The sequence below is a fragment of the Zootermopsis nevadensis genome, unplaced genomic scaffold (assembly GCF_977971745.1).
Source record: "Zootermopsis nevadensis isolate Lab colony 2312 unplaced genomic scaffold, Znev_1.0 Znev_ptg000010l, whole genome shotgun sequence".
NCBI lineage: Eukaryota > Metazoa > Arthropoda > Insecta > Blattodea > Termopsidae > Zootermopsis > Zootermopsis nevadensis.
The window spans coordinates 12,258,936-12,276,092 of NW_028259142.1; the positions used below are offsets into that span (position 1 = coordinate 12,258,936).

Here is a 17,157-nt window from a genome sequence, read left to right on the forward strand (position 1 = left end):
CATCATCATAAATGTTCCGATATTATGATAGGAAAAATTATCTGCGAAACGTCCTTTTACAGTTGCTATCTATCATTTAAATCATTACATTTGAAATACAGATACAAGGTAACAATTGCTTCAGAATAAAGTGATCGTATGTGCAAATGAATTGATTTATTGTTTACTTCACAAAGCTGCTAGTAGCTCAAATTAAGTTTCGTTTAATGTTGGTATGCTCATTCAGCGACAAATTGGAAAGGATATGGAAGAAAGCGGAATGTAATTGATGAAATCTGCAACAAACCTCTATCAGAAGATTAGTTTCCGGGCCGAAGTTTAAACCTGGTACCTGCCGAATATAAATCTTAAGTGCCAACTATACTCAGTCGTTACGTTCTGTACACTAATTGATGTTTTTAGATTACTACTTCTAAATTTTAATCTAATTGCAATGAAGCAGCAGTTCTGTAAATACGTAGTCTGTGGTAACAATCTTCCATAATCACTTGTTAGTGGGTTTACAGGCTCTTACACAACATGCTTATTCGCTCTTACATAATCACCATAAGTTTAAATATAAACGCTGATGCCGAAACAAGGAGTTAAAACAAATGAAGGAAATTCTCTGTTACAGTGTTATTAATGATAATTAGTGATGAGGCAGAGACATGTTGGAAGACGTAATTGCATAATATTTTATTGTACGTTATGCTCCTGGGATCGAAACCCCGAGGCTGTAGCATTAAAGAAATATTTGTTGATCCGCTGTTTATACTCAAGTTTATAATGACTATCGCTAGACTACTTGCATCACCTCAACTGAACATCAAATAAGCATTAGTCCTTGAACCGAGCAATACATGTGCTGGGGCACCATTGTAGAAAGGGGGAGCTCGATGCGACTGAATTTATCTCGAATTGATGTTCTGATGGTAAAAAGATAAGGAGCAGGCATTGCAGCCTAATACTAACTCAGCCAGTACAGACAAAATAAAAGCTGTCGGTGTACTTCAGTTCACACGTAGTGTCGAAGATGACACGATCATACATGGGAGAAAGGTTACAAGCGATGAGCTCTGTGTTCTATATTACTTTGGTATATATTTGTTTCCAAAATTACAAAGTTAAGGGCTAAGTACACTTTTTGGTCGCCAGAAAATTAAATGAGTAGTCAGTGGAAATAAAATGTTGCGCTACTCTTGTACGAATCCAATCCTGAACTTCCAGTCGGTTTATCGAGTTAATGTTGATGTATATAAATAATAATAATAATAACAATATAAATACCCACCAAAATCCATAATGCCGAATTTCTTCTTCAAAAAATAAAAGGCCTTTAGGTTATTAAGGAATACTTCACGTCTATTTTGATACAAATAACGAAAATAATAACAGCAATAATAATTAAAAACTACGTCAAGCGAATACGACTCGCAACACCAGTTTTTTAAAACTTATACGTAAAGTAGGCCAGTAGGAAAGGAAACTTAGATTTATAGCAACATTTTTTCAAAGCCCATAAGATAAAAGAAACTTTCCAAACTATGAATAGTATTTGTTTTAAAATTCAAACCAGCGATTGTTGGAATACATGTTGCGTTTATAAGATGATATGTCACACTGACCTGGAATTTATAGACCGAACTGGAAGTTCTTCTAGGATTGATACAATTAACATATACAGGACAATAAAAATAAAAATAAAATAGACCATTCCCACTACATTTTAGACGTGCATCACTCTCTTGTAAGTTATCAAATACATTAAACATTTGTAATTTTCTCTTAGTCCATTGGGAAATTCTCAGATTTAGAAAACTAAAAATACAAGCCTCCTGATAATGACGCTTATATGCTGACATCTACAATCGAATATATGAGCCATTCCCAGTTATAGTAAAACGGGTTCACTGAGTCTCTGTGCTAGTTCTGGAATGCTTGTAACATCACTCATCTTGCGGGTAAGTAATCTCCTTGTCTTCAACTACATGTCTTTACAGCATAGCATATCAAACAATTTTTCTATTTTCCATTACGCGCTTCGTATACATTGTATTTATTCAGTGCTCCATTTACTACGTCTCATGACGTATATATCATTCTTTCCTGCGTACCTCCCACTGGATGAATGAATGCAAATTGGATGTGCGCCGAATCGACCACGATAGATCTTTTAAGCGTCCGCGATCCTTTAATCCCTTAGTCGCCCTAGATTTATAGGAAAACAAGCAAAAAGGGGCAAGAACCCCATAGTGTGTCACGTTGTAATTCGCACATCCCTTCGTAATTGAGTCAATTCTTTCGTTAAAAATTTAAGTAGACGTAAAGCGTGATTCATCTATGATGACGAACTCGGTGAGAGTTTAGCAATTCTTCTACAGACGACTTTGGGAAAATGTTCGTCGATGATAGGATCTGGTGGCTGATGAACGTGTTACCGACACAACTGCTCCTTCAACAGCGTCCAGGCCTTAGACTGAGGGACATCGCAAGGAAAAATTACCCTAATGGCAGTAGCATGAGGAGATCGCTTAACGTTATGTTGAATGTCTTCAATTCTGACTCAGCAGCGACTTCGTTGTCTGGCAGAGTCTGCCATACTCGGCCGCAGACGGTCTGTTTCTTTCAAGAGGGAATGTCCTTGGCTTTCGCTGCAGAAACAGTGACTCTGTGATTCGATGTACGTCAGTAACATATCGGTTAATTCGTCGCAAAAAATAATCCCAATTATTGGCACTTAAGACGACGTCAGAAGAACACAAGAACCCGAGTTAAAACTAATGAACGGTTTCAACACCAGGGACGGAGTGACACGACGCTGCGTGTCGGGTCGATGTATCGACACTACGCAATGTTGCCATGTCTCTCTAACAAAGCGGTTGCAACCATGTGTTTTTTGAACTTTTTCGGTTGATTTTAGGAATAGAACACGATCTTTAGACATGTAAATAAGTTTCCCTATATACATACTTATATGGATCTTTATAACACGGGTGGAGGAAACAAGAAAAATCACGAAGTTTGATATTAACAGTTAGCTTTTGTAAATAAAGTAATAAAGGTTACGATTAGTCAAAAGCAGGTTATTTTTTGACGATATGAGTGATTGTCGACTTAGTTAAATGCTATGGGAAGAGACAACCTGGGTGAACGTTGAATGGATAAAATTAAAATGGATCTCAGAAATATATTTGTGAATATGTAAATCAAGTTCAACTGGTTATCGGGATGTTTAATGACGAAGTAACTGAATATGGTTATAAACTGTCTGTTACTAGTACTGGAAATTTGAGTTGCACTTTGAAATTTACGTTAGATTGAAGGAATATTAAAATAATCAGAACAGCATTCATGTAATCGTTACATTTCTTTCTGTAAATACATCACACATTTTAACATGAAATTTTTTGTAAGTTAGTTGTTGAATAATATGAGGTATTTCTTTTAGTTTTTAACCTACATTAAACAAAGTTCATCTCTATAACCACTTAAAATTTTCATTATTAACGAATAACATGTTTTCATGGGGATACAAACAAAACTTTTAAATTTTAGATTACTTACGTCACTTTCATCCTATACACCGATGAACCAAGCAATGTATAAGCTGAACAGAACTTTGGGTCACATTTCTTTTCATAATAAGAAGGATGTAAGACTTGGGCTGAATTATTTTCCCTACCTCGCCATCTGCTGATATCGTTCCTGAGGCAAAGTTTTCAACGCTAACCTTTTAAAGGAAAGTAGGAAGCGTTTGATTAGCCCATCTCTGTTATGCGCTTCTTCTTATCAAAGATAAATTCCACTTGAAGGCAGACGGGGATTGCCTGTTATTGACCGTTTTTCTACACACACGGCCTGTTTGCGACGTGCCCCCGTGCGAAGTTGTTCTGATCTTTTGATCAACGCGTTCTTACAGAAGCCAGAAACTACACATCCACGAAATCAAAGCGGTACTTTTGTGGACAGACACGCCTACACCGAACATCACGGTTAAATATAATTTCTGAGCCGTATAGGAGTCTCTGGTTCAATTCTTGGTCTGCAGACCAACTGAAGCAATTTTTGGTCTTAGGAAGTTTATCCAGACAACTGTTAAAGAAGGGGACGTACCTTAAAGTGGTCATGACCGCTTTCTTGCACATCGTCAAGAAATCATTCATCATAGTAGGCCTATGTAATATATTTAAAATGACTTTGGGACTTGGAGGATTTAAACAAAAACTGGAAAAGTAATATTTAAAAGGTTTTTACAGTATTTAAATGTTTTACGAATAATAACATCTAACTCGCCTTAACTAATTCGATGAACTCTGCTATGGTTCTTATCCTCTTGAAGTCCAGATTTACTTTCGGTTGTTTTAAATCAAATTTTGGATTATGACAAATACCGAAACATTATTTTAAAAGACGAAAATATATCTTCCTTTCCAACGTTTCCTTAAATTATTATTAATAACTATCGTGTTTCTCATTTCACGGTATGGTAGTTGTAGCTGATATTTCATCATTAAATACCCAATACAACACCATCTAATCAGAATGAGGGGAGAGTCCTAGCTTAGTAGTTTGCACCGAGTAGGTTGATCTAGCGTAAGATATAAATGCTTGTATTTTGGAATACCACATGTATATGTCTGACTACCGGATAGCCCGAAATATTTTTGTAGTTTCCTTGTTTCCTCAGGCGAATGTTGGATTCGTACCTTCACGATCGGCCCCTTCTTAATCCTGGTCTACTTGCCATTTGTAACAATCTTTGCACCGTAATCGCTGGGGTAATATAAATGTCTTCCGTATGTCTATATAACAAGTGGACAGGCACATGAACTTCTTATAGACGTCTTGTACGCCGAGTAGCGACGGATAAACAGACAAGGCACCTGTGGCCGCGACGGTATTGACCGACTGCAAGTCTGCGAGGTTCGCAGATGCTGTCAAAGCAACAAGTGCTTCCACTCACAGACATGTATTGAGTGAACGCGTGGCGTCGAAACATCGCTTTAAACTCCGCTTTAATGCTACTGGGTCTTCGTAATCGATTGATAGTTACTCAGCAGTTTCAGAAATACTATACTTTTGTGGAATTGGAAGCCTTCCGATTGACCCTATCCTGAGTAAAATCTGGATTCTCAAAACTCAGTTTAGTCACGTCTACGTCTACCTTGTAAATTAGGCTTTTAAACCATAATGTTGTAATTTCCATATTTGTGCTAAGTGATCCACCAGTCCCATGCTTATTAAATTTACCGCTCATTTATTAAATTAGATAAATAATGAATTTTATGAAGCTTCTAAAATGCAATTGTCCCCGGTATGTTGTTATTTTATCTTTCTTAGGCACAGATGTCTTCAGAACGTTTTCTGTCAGACATAGTCAACCAACGTCCTTCCCTCGGAGTAAAGCCAAGTCTCGTATTAACAGAAAACGTGCTTATTTGAAAACATAAACATTTTGTTTAAGGCTCAATAAATATAAGTAGTACGCGCAGAGCAGATATACAAAGTTTCCTTTAGATCTTCCGACTACAAATTTTGTAAGCATTTCTCATCTCCCCTGTGATCGCTTCATGTTTAATCAATGTAATCGTGGTTGAAGATTACTGTTCTGGTAAGTTGCGTAGTGTAGTCTGGTAGAAATTTCTTGACGTTTCAGAAGTATATGCTGCCTCAATTAGCAGGAAGATTGTCGGAGGCAAGAATCACCTCTGAAACGTCGGTAAATTCTATCAGAGTACACGGCGCAATATCCCGAAAGACAATCATCTTTGTACTTACAGCCGCCATAACCTGAAATGTCAACTTCACCCAACTTAATTTGACCATCCTAATAATTGTGTAGGCCTATTTGTAATTTCGTAAAAGCTCGGCCTAAATTATTTGATGTGCTGTGGGGTGATAAAAGGCTCGTATATTCTCGTGTTCTTAAACGTTTAAGAGGGTTCTAGAATACTAGATTGTACCTGTCTGTGTTGCACAATGAAGATAATGTACAGTGTTCACATCCTAACATCAAAAACAACCGAAACGACGTTTTCACATTACAGCCAGCTAGTATGCCATACACGTTTCTGTAGCGTAATCACAAAGAGCAATCCTAAATTTAGGCCTCTGTTATGTCAGTATCAGCGCTCACAGAATGCGTTGGTAGGGAGAATCCCTCGAGGGCACAAACACAGCCATGAAATAAAAATGGCAGTTAAATAGACTAAAGCTTGGTCCATAAAATAGTTCTAAGAGAATCTTTCTCTCGTACTTGATGTTAATTTACGATTGTACTAAAAAAAATGACAGTGTACACAGTGTGGAAAAACCTAACTTTTTTTCCCCTCGATAATTCTATCGAAGAATCTACTGTCCATATTCGGTTAGCCACAATGGTCTTCTTACATGTGTAGTCTGTACACAAGACGAATTTTGTCTCACAGGCAACATGAATGGAATTTCTTATCTACCTACCAAATTTTAACCATACCCTGCCTGAATATGTAAATTATTTAACCTGTTTTGTAGGATCTCTTTTATACAATATCGAACAATCATATCTGCGTATAATCTAATAAAACAAAGACAATTTCTAAAATATAGCGCGGACCTGTAATATTTTACACTCTCATAGGTTGCGACATTCTATATGTAACATTCAACAGATATATATATATACACGGATCTGAATTACATATTTAAAATCCTAATCAGTTACTGCCAATTATTTTTGGTGATTGTGGTGATAATGGTGACAGTAATTCCATAGGGCAGTCACGTATGAAGATCGAAAGTTTAATAAACTGTAATACACTTACCACCATAAAACACCCAGCCACGTGATCGGCTATGGGTAGGAAGGCCGCGGGTTTGATTTCCGAAAGGGGCTGGTATTCTTTTCTTGTCTAGAACGACTCAAAATCACAAAGGAACCCGGTAGATTCAAAAACTCCAGTTCAGCTCCGGTTCTGTTGTATGACAGTGGAACTTTCACTGACTTCCTGGCCAAAATGTTAGGCAGAATTTGTCGGCGGTTAGTATGAAGATTGTTACCTTGTGGGTTGTAGCGCCGTGTATAGTACGCGACTGTAATCTTGAGACTTGCTTGGTGAGGAAGTGAAGTGAAGTTGGAATGATAGCGTCTGCCTTTAACGCTACGGACTTCCTGCATTCCTTGCAAGTCTCAGGATTACAGTCGCGTTCTGTAGTCTGTTAGAAGTTTACCAACGTTTCAGAGGTCCTTTCTGCATCCATCATCAGGGCGATGAGTGTCGACAATCCACTGTGTCTTTGTGATGTGTCAGGAGCAATTTATCTTAAATCTGGTAGAGCCCCATTTAAGGTACCATATTTCAAGTTCTTCAGTCTGTTTGATGAGGGCAGCAACAACTATATATAAATATATACAATTTAATGATCCATTTTGGTATATAATATTCATTAACACGGATCCCTACCGTTATATTTTGTGTAGATCCTGTATAACCTCAAAAATTTCGCACAGTCGCTTTATTTGTTAACAAACAAGTAAAATATGTTTTTTTAAAAATTTTAAGGTATATTTATTTTTTATCTCCATACACATTTTATAATGTCTATTAACTATTGCTATTAAATTAGTTTTCAGGTGTATGCATATATTTCTCGTGGTTTCCATGTTATAATTTCACATTAAGATAGACGGAATGAAGTATTACATTTTTTTCGAAGATCTTTATGAAATGTAGACACTAATGGTCTTACACGAAATTTCTCTTGTTGACACGGTCGCCACAACTTTGATGATGGGAAACTGTGAAAGACGAGTGAGGAGAAGGGGTGTTCTCTAGTGGCATGACGTTTATATCAAGTTTCATTTAAATCCATCAAACAAAAGTTATTTTGGGGGGGACAGGCGTAGGTTATGATGATATCATAATTCCATAAAAGTAAAATGGAGGGGAGGAAGAACTAAATTATGTTAATAATGAAGAAAGGGAGGAGGGATCATGTAAAATGGAGGAATAGAAAAGAACGAAAGTATGAAGTAAAGAGAGGCTTACAACAGACAACTTCTAAACATTTAAACTTCCCACACGGACTTTGATTTATTAAGTTGTGGAGAGTTTGCGACATTTTTGACCAGTACTGTGATGGCATCCCATTCTCTCTTAAGACAAATAATGGTTATCCTGTCGCACCCGAAGGCAAGCAAAAGTGATGACGGACCTCCGAGCTCTGATGATGATGATAATTTGTGCTGTGGTGAGTTTCCCCTGCCTCCTCTACCTTGCCTAGTTAACATCCAGACAGCTCTCCGCCCATCGCCATACGAAGTTCGTCCACCATCTATATGCACTGCTTTGCTTTTGCAATAACGGAACAAATGCAACACGACACTAGAAGTTTGTGTGTCTTATTAATGTAATTTACAAGATTGTTAAAATGTACTATGTTGTATCATACTGTAAAAAGATCGAATCGCTAACTCTTAAAAGCGAATAACGTTAGAGCAAATCATGGATAAGATGATGATTGTTGCAGGACTTGTGGCCGCAGAGGACCTTTCAGACATACATCCATCCATCCCACTTTCCAACAAGCGTTTGTTTTGTGCCTTCGACTCGGTCTAGTCCTACCCTAAGGGCTAGTAGGGATTGGAAGAAGCCTTCCCCAAACCTCAGAACAAGGTATGAAACAAAAGCAAATCATGACAAGTTTGAGTCAGTTTTGTCTGTCCACATACAAGCTTTTCTCGTGTTTTTCTTTCATCGCTTGAGGCACAATTATGTTTAATGCGGAGTGTTTTCTAGTAGTATATTTGCTGCGTGCTTGTGGTTTTCCTAGAGTAACGTGATAAACAATTTACCCATACGACTATCATATCGAGCGACTTCAAGAATGACGGGTCTACCCAAATTCATTGATACGAACTAACAGGAAATGTGGTCCTTGAAGTAATTATTTCAGTCTCGTGTATGTAGCATCGTATTAAAATGGTAATTATCTACTGTGATTGACTATTGATGTCGTATTTATTACGATCGTAATTTATTATTAATTTAATCCTGAAATGTTCCTAAAAGATGGTTTTTGTTATATTTTGTATGAGCTTCAATGTAGAGTACGCAACTTAGTTACATCAAATCTAAAAGTTCGTGACGATGGTAAGTTATTTGAATAAAAAGTTCCTTGGATATTTTACATCGTCTAGTAAAATAATAAAATATAAAACGACTTTTCTGAGATGAACTTTTTATTCAAACTTAGGTACAATTCGCAAAAATAATAAGGAACTATACAAAATAATATGAAGGTTTTAGTGACTACTCTTATACGCGGGGATGCATTTCAGCTAATCACTGTACATATCGAACACGTGCTAAATGGAAAACGTGTAACATGCCCGCGGATTTTCTGAATCATACACAAAGAGATTCCTTAATTCGTAGTCAGCTTGAGCGTAATGTTTTAATGTTGGTAATGGAATGAATGTAGGTCCCAGGTATGAAGTTCCAACACGTGAGATCGGAAAAACATGATTTTCAGCGATTTTTCCCTCTTTTTTACATTTCTTCCCCCCAAGTAAAAGTTTTCCGTTATCGCCTGTAACAGTTTCGTGACCGTTACCTTTTATACGGACCAATCATAATTCATTGCTCCTAAACTCATATATAAACCCGCCCACACTATTTTTCTGTCGCATCGGACCTGTAGGTGGCAGGTGGTCTATTAAAAATACACTGTGTTGGATTTTACATGTATGTGTGCCTTATATAACAATTACTGCGTATTTCATAGAACCGTCACACTGTGTTGTATCAATTATGGAAAATATCTACGTAGATTAACATCAAGTTAAGGTCGAGGTTCCTGTAACAGCGGTCAGCTGAGATGTTGAACAGGCAGCCATTAATTCTGTGGGTTTTAAATCGACAGAATTTGAACATTATAATGTCAAATATAATTATGCTATCACAATTGTAAAGCCGATGTTGTTACACAAGACGTGAAACGAACATTAATTTAGTTTGATCACATATCTGTATAGTCTATATTTGCATTTTTAGACTTTTTTATGGCTGGACGGAATGATGTGTGTGTGAGATTAAGGTCTAAATAAATCTGTCAATATATAAGGTAAGAATTTCCAGGCGCCTGTTTTAACAAGTTGTTAAAACGCGTGGAACCCCCTGTTGCTACAATCAGACCCCCTCAGCCAGTCAGAAAGAAGCAGGTACTTAAAAGTCTGTTAACAAGACTGTCCACGTCACGCAATGCCCAGTGACGTCACGATAACACGCCTGGTAATAATATTGACGGATCAAGTCACGAAATATGCCATAATCTTTTTTATTATTTTTTTTATTTTTCTTAATTTATTCCTCGGGAATGGTTAATGCACGAATGTAGATTCAGCCCTTACTACTATCCATTAACTGAAAATACATTTCAGTTTTTAAATCTCACCCCCTCAGACTCGTCAAAAAATCGACGTTCGTTTCAGAGATCCAAACATTTTCTGTTTCTTTTATTCCCTCTGAGGCGTTCTCTCGAAACGAAGGATCCAGAAAGCGAGTATAAGACGTAATGGGATTGAAGCTTTCTTTTTCTTTTCGTGATGAAGGAAAGCAGATAAACGTTAGGCATAGTAGCGAGGCCCTAAGTTTTGGGCCGACTTAGGATTCCAATGACATCTCGTAGATTACTTTAAGGAAATAGCCAAAGGCTGGCTGATTGCATGCTTTGGAAGTTTGTGGAAGTTCACTGTGGACTGAAGAGAATTCTTTTCGCTCAACTTCAAATAATTCCTCCTTTACTTTCTTTGTACCTAAACGAGAATAGATGTCTCTACTGTAGGCGACATACAATTCGTGTCAGATTTTACGTAACAAAACTTTTTAGAAGATAACTTTTAAATACAAAGAAATAGATTGTTCAAACACGGACATTGGAAGGATGTAAATTCATTGAAATATTGCAGAAATATTATCAAAACCTCTACTCTTGTGCTTATTTTAAAACAATGTGCACCATGCTAATAAAAATATGCAGATTTTCTGAAGTAAATGAACCAAAACATATTGTACAGTTTTGTAGAATTGTAGAAATAGATTTCATTTAAATATGCCTGTATGAAAGTGGCCATGGTTATTTGAACATTTTAATTTACTCTGTATTTAATCAGCACAATCTTATTACAAGTCTGCCTCAATATTGTATTGTCAAATAAAAATGCAAAAACATTTCCAAGACTTTCTTTACGAAGATCATCGAAATGAGAGTGCTCTTATCTTAGACGGGATAGAGTTAAAATAACCGATGATTTTCTAAAACAGAAATTGTATATTAATATTGAAATATTGAAACACAATAAGGGTTCTTAAAAAGAGGGCGGTAAGAATTAATAGTAAGTTTCAGTTTTGAAAATACACAGTTCAACAACTGTAACATTATATTACCGAGTTTCAATGAAGACGTAACGTATTACGCATTTTTAGCAAAATGATTTCTGTAATGTGTGAGGCACCTCATGTCTGCGTGGCCCACCGATTGCTCAATCTTTACTTTATTATCTGTGAATAGATCTGCTGCAATTGTTGAAATAAAATTACTTTCCCCCGCATTAATTAACCGCTTCTGAACTTTTGTGTTACAACTACAAAGGCAATGTAAAAAATGTTAATGCATAATAAATGTTATTTGTATCATATGTCACGGGAACAAAATAATTACTTGTCAAAACAAATCACCCACACAATCCGTTAGTCAGTAGATATTGTCCAAGAATGATGTAAACATTTCATTGCAAGAATATTATAAAAAATCATTGAATCATTGAACTTTATCCCCATAGTCGGAAAAAGGAATTACCTCAACAGCGAAATAATGGAATCATGTAAAATTAAGTTAGCTTTATTTATTTTTTGTTTCAGAGATATTTGCTGTCTCCGTCATGAGGGTGATAATGATGGAGGCAGCAAACACCTCTGAAACGTCGAAAAACTTCTATTATCAGACTAGACGGCGTAACAAGTCACAAGACAACCATCTTCATACACACAGCCTTTAAACCATTAAATCGTATTTATTTTATTCCCACTGCCGTGAGGTGGAACTTTCAAAGAAGCTAGTGACTCTAATAAAAATGTGCTTAAAAGAAAACTGCAGCAAAATTCAATAGGTAAATATTTATCTGAGTCATTTTCCATTATGAACGGTCTTCATTACTATTCAACTTTGCACTAGAATACTCGACTAGGAATGTCTGAGATAGGCAGGAGGGTTTGCAATTGAATAGGACACATCAGCTATTGGCATATGCTGATGTTGTTAATTTATTGGGAGACGATATAAATACAATAAAGAGGAACGCAGAAGTTTTACTAGATGGTAGTAGACAGGTGGGGCTAGAAGTAAATTCAGAAGAAACTAAGTACATGTTAATATCTCGTCGTCACCAGACAGGCGGGTAAAATTATCTTAGGGTAGCTAATAAAGCTTTTGAAAGTGATACAAAGTTCAAATATTTGGGAACAACAATAACAAATCAAAATGACACTCATGAGGAAGTTAGGAGGAGACTAAATTCCGGAAATGCTTGCTACTTCTCAGTTCAAAATATTTTGTCTTCCCGTCTGATTTCTAAGAACCTGAAAATTAAAGTATACAAAACAATAATTTTGCCTGTTGTTTTGTATGGATGTGAAACATGGTCTCTAACTCTGAAAGAGGAACACAGATTGCAGGTGTTTGAGAATAGGGTGTTGAGGACATTTGGGCCTGGGAGAGAAGAGAATGGAGCATGGAGAAAACTGCATAACGATGAGCTTAAAAATCTGTACTGCTCCCCCAGTATTGTGAGGGTGATTAAGTCGAGAAGAATGAGATGGGCAGGTCAAGTAGCGCGCATAGATGGGGCAAGAGGTGTGCACCGGGTATTTGTCGGGAAGCCAGAAGGGAAGTGACCCGCTGGGGAGACCTAGACGTAGATGGGAGGATAATATCAAGGAGTTGAAGGCGACTGGATTTTGGTTAATTCGGTGATGAACCTTCGAGTTCCGTAAGCCATCAAGGGTAATTAACCTGTGTTTAATATAAATTTACATGAATCAGTAAGATGTCCGAGTCCTTGCGATTTCATTGTTAATAAGTTTTGCTGGCATTCTCCACCCCTCTCTGCCTCAAAAAGTAAAGACTTCCAGCTTCAGGAAATAGGATAAATTTCTGTGCTTATATAAATGTCAAGAATCTTAATATCATGATGATTTATTCTTTCGTTGAAATCTGTTGAACCGAGTGACTTGCTGCCGATCGGCTCACGGAGTGCGGTGATGGGAAAATCGCGTGATATGTGTGTGGCCGAAAAGCCAGACCTACCACGAACATCGCCTTGGCTGTATCCGATGGCAAGCAAAAGATAGACTGGTTCTCCAAACATGAAAATGGATGGGGATAATAATACACGTCATTAATTTCTCCTAAAACAAACTTGAACATAATTAAAGCCATAAAGTTAAAGTATAACCAACAAGGTGAGCTCGAGGCTACTTTTATGAAGGTACGGACATGTCTTACTTGAAGCTTTGGGGGACTTGTCGTGACCAGAACAAGAAGCCATCTTCCTTTTACTTTTCAGGTTTTATTCAGTCGCCCAAGGAATGCAGTTAGCACGCTCATGGAATTACGAGGGAAAGTAAAATAGTACAAGCAGTCTTAGTTTACTTAAAATGAGATATTAGTAATGATAAATACAATTAATATAAACAATGTTAACTTATACTTCTTTTTTTATACCTAGTCAGATTCAGTTAACTTCTTTATAAGAGTGATTATGTTCTAACATGTTTAACATAACTTCTTCATTGATAAAGTGCATTAAAGATGATCAACTTTGTAGATGGCTTTATTCAGGGCTGTAGCGCCGTTTTCAGAGGTGCTTGTTGTCTCAATAATCAGGGCGATGATGATGGAAACAACAAACATCCATGTAAACGTCGGTAGACGTAAACAGATTACATGGCGCTGCAACCCTGAATAAAGCCATCTTCACTCTTGCCGCTCCGAGAACCTAAGTTCTACTAAGGATAACTCTGATCAGTTAATCTGTTTGTAGTTAGAGGGTGTAAAAATCAGTGACACTTTCTTAAGATTGGCAACTCAGACGAATCATGGAGAGATGAGAGACGCATCAGAATTTTGGTCGGAAGACTTGAAGGAAATAGGCAGTCGGTGGGAGTTTCGTATCATATGGATCTTGCAGAAACAGGATGTGGAGTTGATTAAACTGACCCAATACAATAGACAGTGTCGTTCTCTTATGATCACGGTAATGGACCTTTGAGCTCCATAAAAGTTGGAGAATTTCTTGTCTAGTTGCGGAACTATTAGCATCTCAGGAAGGACTGTGAGCCAGAAAATTTGAAGAAAAAAAAATTGTAGAAATGATCAAAGGAGGCCAAATATGTTCTGGGTTTCGGCTACTTTTAGCCTCGTACGTAGATGCCGAATTTTCCGATGCACATACTGTCTCTAGCTTCAGGGCTGAATGTTGGCAGCTGCCGAAGAGTCTACAAGGCGTCAAAACCCAGAACATCTTCCTATCATTGTCATCCTCACCGCCGTGAAAACCTCAAATCTCACGGAAACGTATTTTTATAATTAAATAAAACTTTTGAATCTGTGGACCAAATGAATTGGAAAGACGAGCGACGTTTTCCAAATATATAATACGCATAAACACTGTATGTTATTTTTTAGGAATTGCAATAAAATGTTCTTACTTAGTTCAGTACTTCCGACTGTAATGATTGATAACATTTGATCGCTGTTAGTGACATTTCTTTCTTCTTAACGTCGGTGCTCACAAAGAGATTTCCGCTAATTGAGATTATATTAAAAGACTCTAATCAGTCATAAGTAACAGGTTCTGTTAAGGGTTAAACGTGGTGAAATAACTGGTCACTGAACGTAACGATGATTAATAGCACGGAACGTTGAATTAAATCTTACAACACGAAAGTTAAATTCTTAATTTCCAGTCATTAAACTGTGCATTATAGATTATCTTATATTTCTGTTTCTGATACATAGAAAATTGCACTTAATAAATGCAGAAAATGTGTAATTAACTTCAGTGGACAAAATCTTCCTTAAATATTGTCATAAAAAATTCCCTTCTTTCATGTAATCTGAGGATTTATAACCATGTTTGCAAAAGCCGAATAGTGTACATTATGTTGAGCCAATTAAATCCAATTACATTTTTTTACATTATTTATGTAAGGTCCATTTTAATATTATAGTCCATTGACCTTCCAGGTAGTTTATTCCTTCAAGTTTTTAAAATAGAATGATTTATGCTTTTGTAATTAATTCAGTGTGTTATGCATGTGCGGTCCACGTTATAGCCCTTGATTTAAACTACCAAAATATGACGTTAAAAGTAAGAACAAATTATGGAATTTATTATTACGTAGTTTCCCCCGCCCCCCTATACTCTTGGTTTCCTTGATCAAAATAAACTTCTCAGCACCCTGTTCTTAAACACCCTCAGATGGATAATATCCAAGAAAATTTTTATTCAATTGACTCTTCACCATCGTCAAGAAGTTTTAGATTTGATACCCTCAGTCTATGTTCATCCTCCACATAAGTAATTGTATGAAAACAGAGTTTAGTTTTTTGGCGTTGAAAATATATTATTTCCCAGACTTTTTTTTACAATTAGGTCCTGTGTAATTCAGATTTTGGAATTGTGCCGATAAATTAATCTTAGTATCTTGGCAACTAAATCTATATATAAACACTAGGAGAATAGGCTTGAAACATAACTTCTCTTTCGACACTTTAAAGCTTATTATTTCCCTAAACTGCACTAATTGAGCTTTGTAATGCAGACACGTTATTTTCTTTTATAAACGACCTGAAGTTTTAAATATTATTGAGATCACCTTCATTTTTAAAAAGGGTTAAAGGCATAATCCGTTAAAAATAAAAGAAAGACCTATCGTATAGTTGATCATTTTGAGAGTATCGTAATTGCTTCAGTAAGCCGAAACAACGCTCATTTTTGGAGATGCCTTCTGATACGTGAATAACCTGGTGCAATCCGGTTTCACCTCGGATTTTCAAAGCGCACATTGATGTTCCGTATTTGTCAAAGTGGATCGAAATATGGATCACATCACACCGTCTTCTCCTTTCAAGACCGCATGTAGGTCTAAACCATTCTGGCGATATGATCAACCTAGCCAACAGGTTTAATAGCTCAGAGGCGAGGCTGTCACCACGAATTACCGAATCCTCTATTTCAGCAGCACACCGCACCTCAAACGGATTACACTTTGCCGGCTACCTTACCCGTTTCTCTGCTTCCCACTGGTTTAATTCTTCTTTTTAAACTGATATTTCTATATTTTTGTTGCTTCAAATATTAGCTCGTCGAAATATTTCTATACTCTGTAAGACTTGAGGTTCTCACAGCGGTGAGTATGAAGATTTCTGTCTTCTGGGTTGTTGCGCTGTGTAGCCTGGTAGATGTTTACCAACGTTTCAGAGGTCATACTGCCTCCGTCATCAGAGTATGAAGATTTCTGTCTTCTGGGTTGTTGCGCTGTGTAGTCTGGTCGATGTTAACCAACGTTTCAGAGGTCGTACTGCCTCCATCATCAGGGCAATGAGTATGAAGATTTCTGTCTTCTGGGTTGTTGCGCTGTGTAGCCTGGTAGATGTTTACCAACGTTTCAGAGGTCATACTGCCTCCGTCATCAGAGTATGAAGATTTCTGTCTTCTGGGTTGTTGCGCCGTGTAGTCTGGTCGATGTTAACCAACGTTTCAGAGGTCATACTGCCTCCGTCATCAGAGTATGAAGATTTCTGTCTTCTGGGTTGTTGCGCTGTGTAGTCTGGTCGATGTTTACCAACGTTTCAGAGGTCATACTGCCTCCGTCATCAGGCCCTGATGACGGAGGCAGTATGACCTCTGAAACGTTGGTTAACATCGACCAGACTACACAGCGCAATAACCCAGAAGACGGATATCTTCATTTCTATACTCTATCGGGAACGAAACGTTGAATTTGAATCATATTTCTTATGCTATTAGAGCAGGGGTGAACAATGTAGTCTACTGCAGACTAAGTCTGTCTGTCACGGTTTTCCTACGGGGGTAGGCAATCAGCATAACCAGGGTCATTATTATGCAAAAAT

General features: G+C 37.1%; 2 protein-coding genes across 3 annotated transcripts in view; one reads left to right on the forward strand and one right to left on the reverse strand.

Moving 5' to 3' along the window:
* LOC110828487 (uncharacterized) overlaps positions 1 to 17,157 on the forward strand; it is a 226,568-nt gene that overhangs the window by 174,724 nt on the left and 34,687 nt on the right. For both annotated transcript variants that reach the window (XM_087346540.1, XM_087346541.1), the window contains exon 3: positions 8,491 to 8,636. In XM_087346540.1, coding sequence (XP_087202666.1) covers positions 8,491 to 8,636 — 146 coding nt within the window. The remainder of the gene's footprint in view (positions 1 to 8,490; positions 8,637 to 17,157) is intronic.
* LOC110828486 (toll-like receptor Tollo) overlaps positions 1 to 17,157 on the reverse strand; it is a 76,493-nt gene that overhangs the window by 18,451 nt on the left and 40,885 nt on the right. The gene's annotated exons all lie outside the window — the stretch shown is intronic.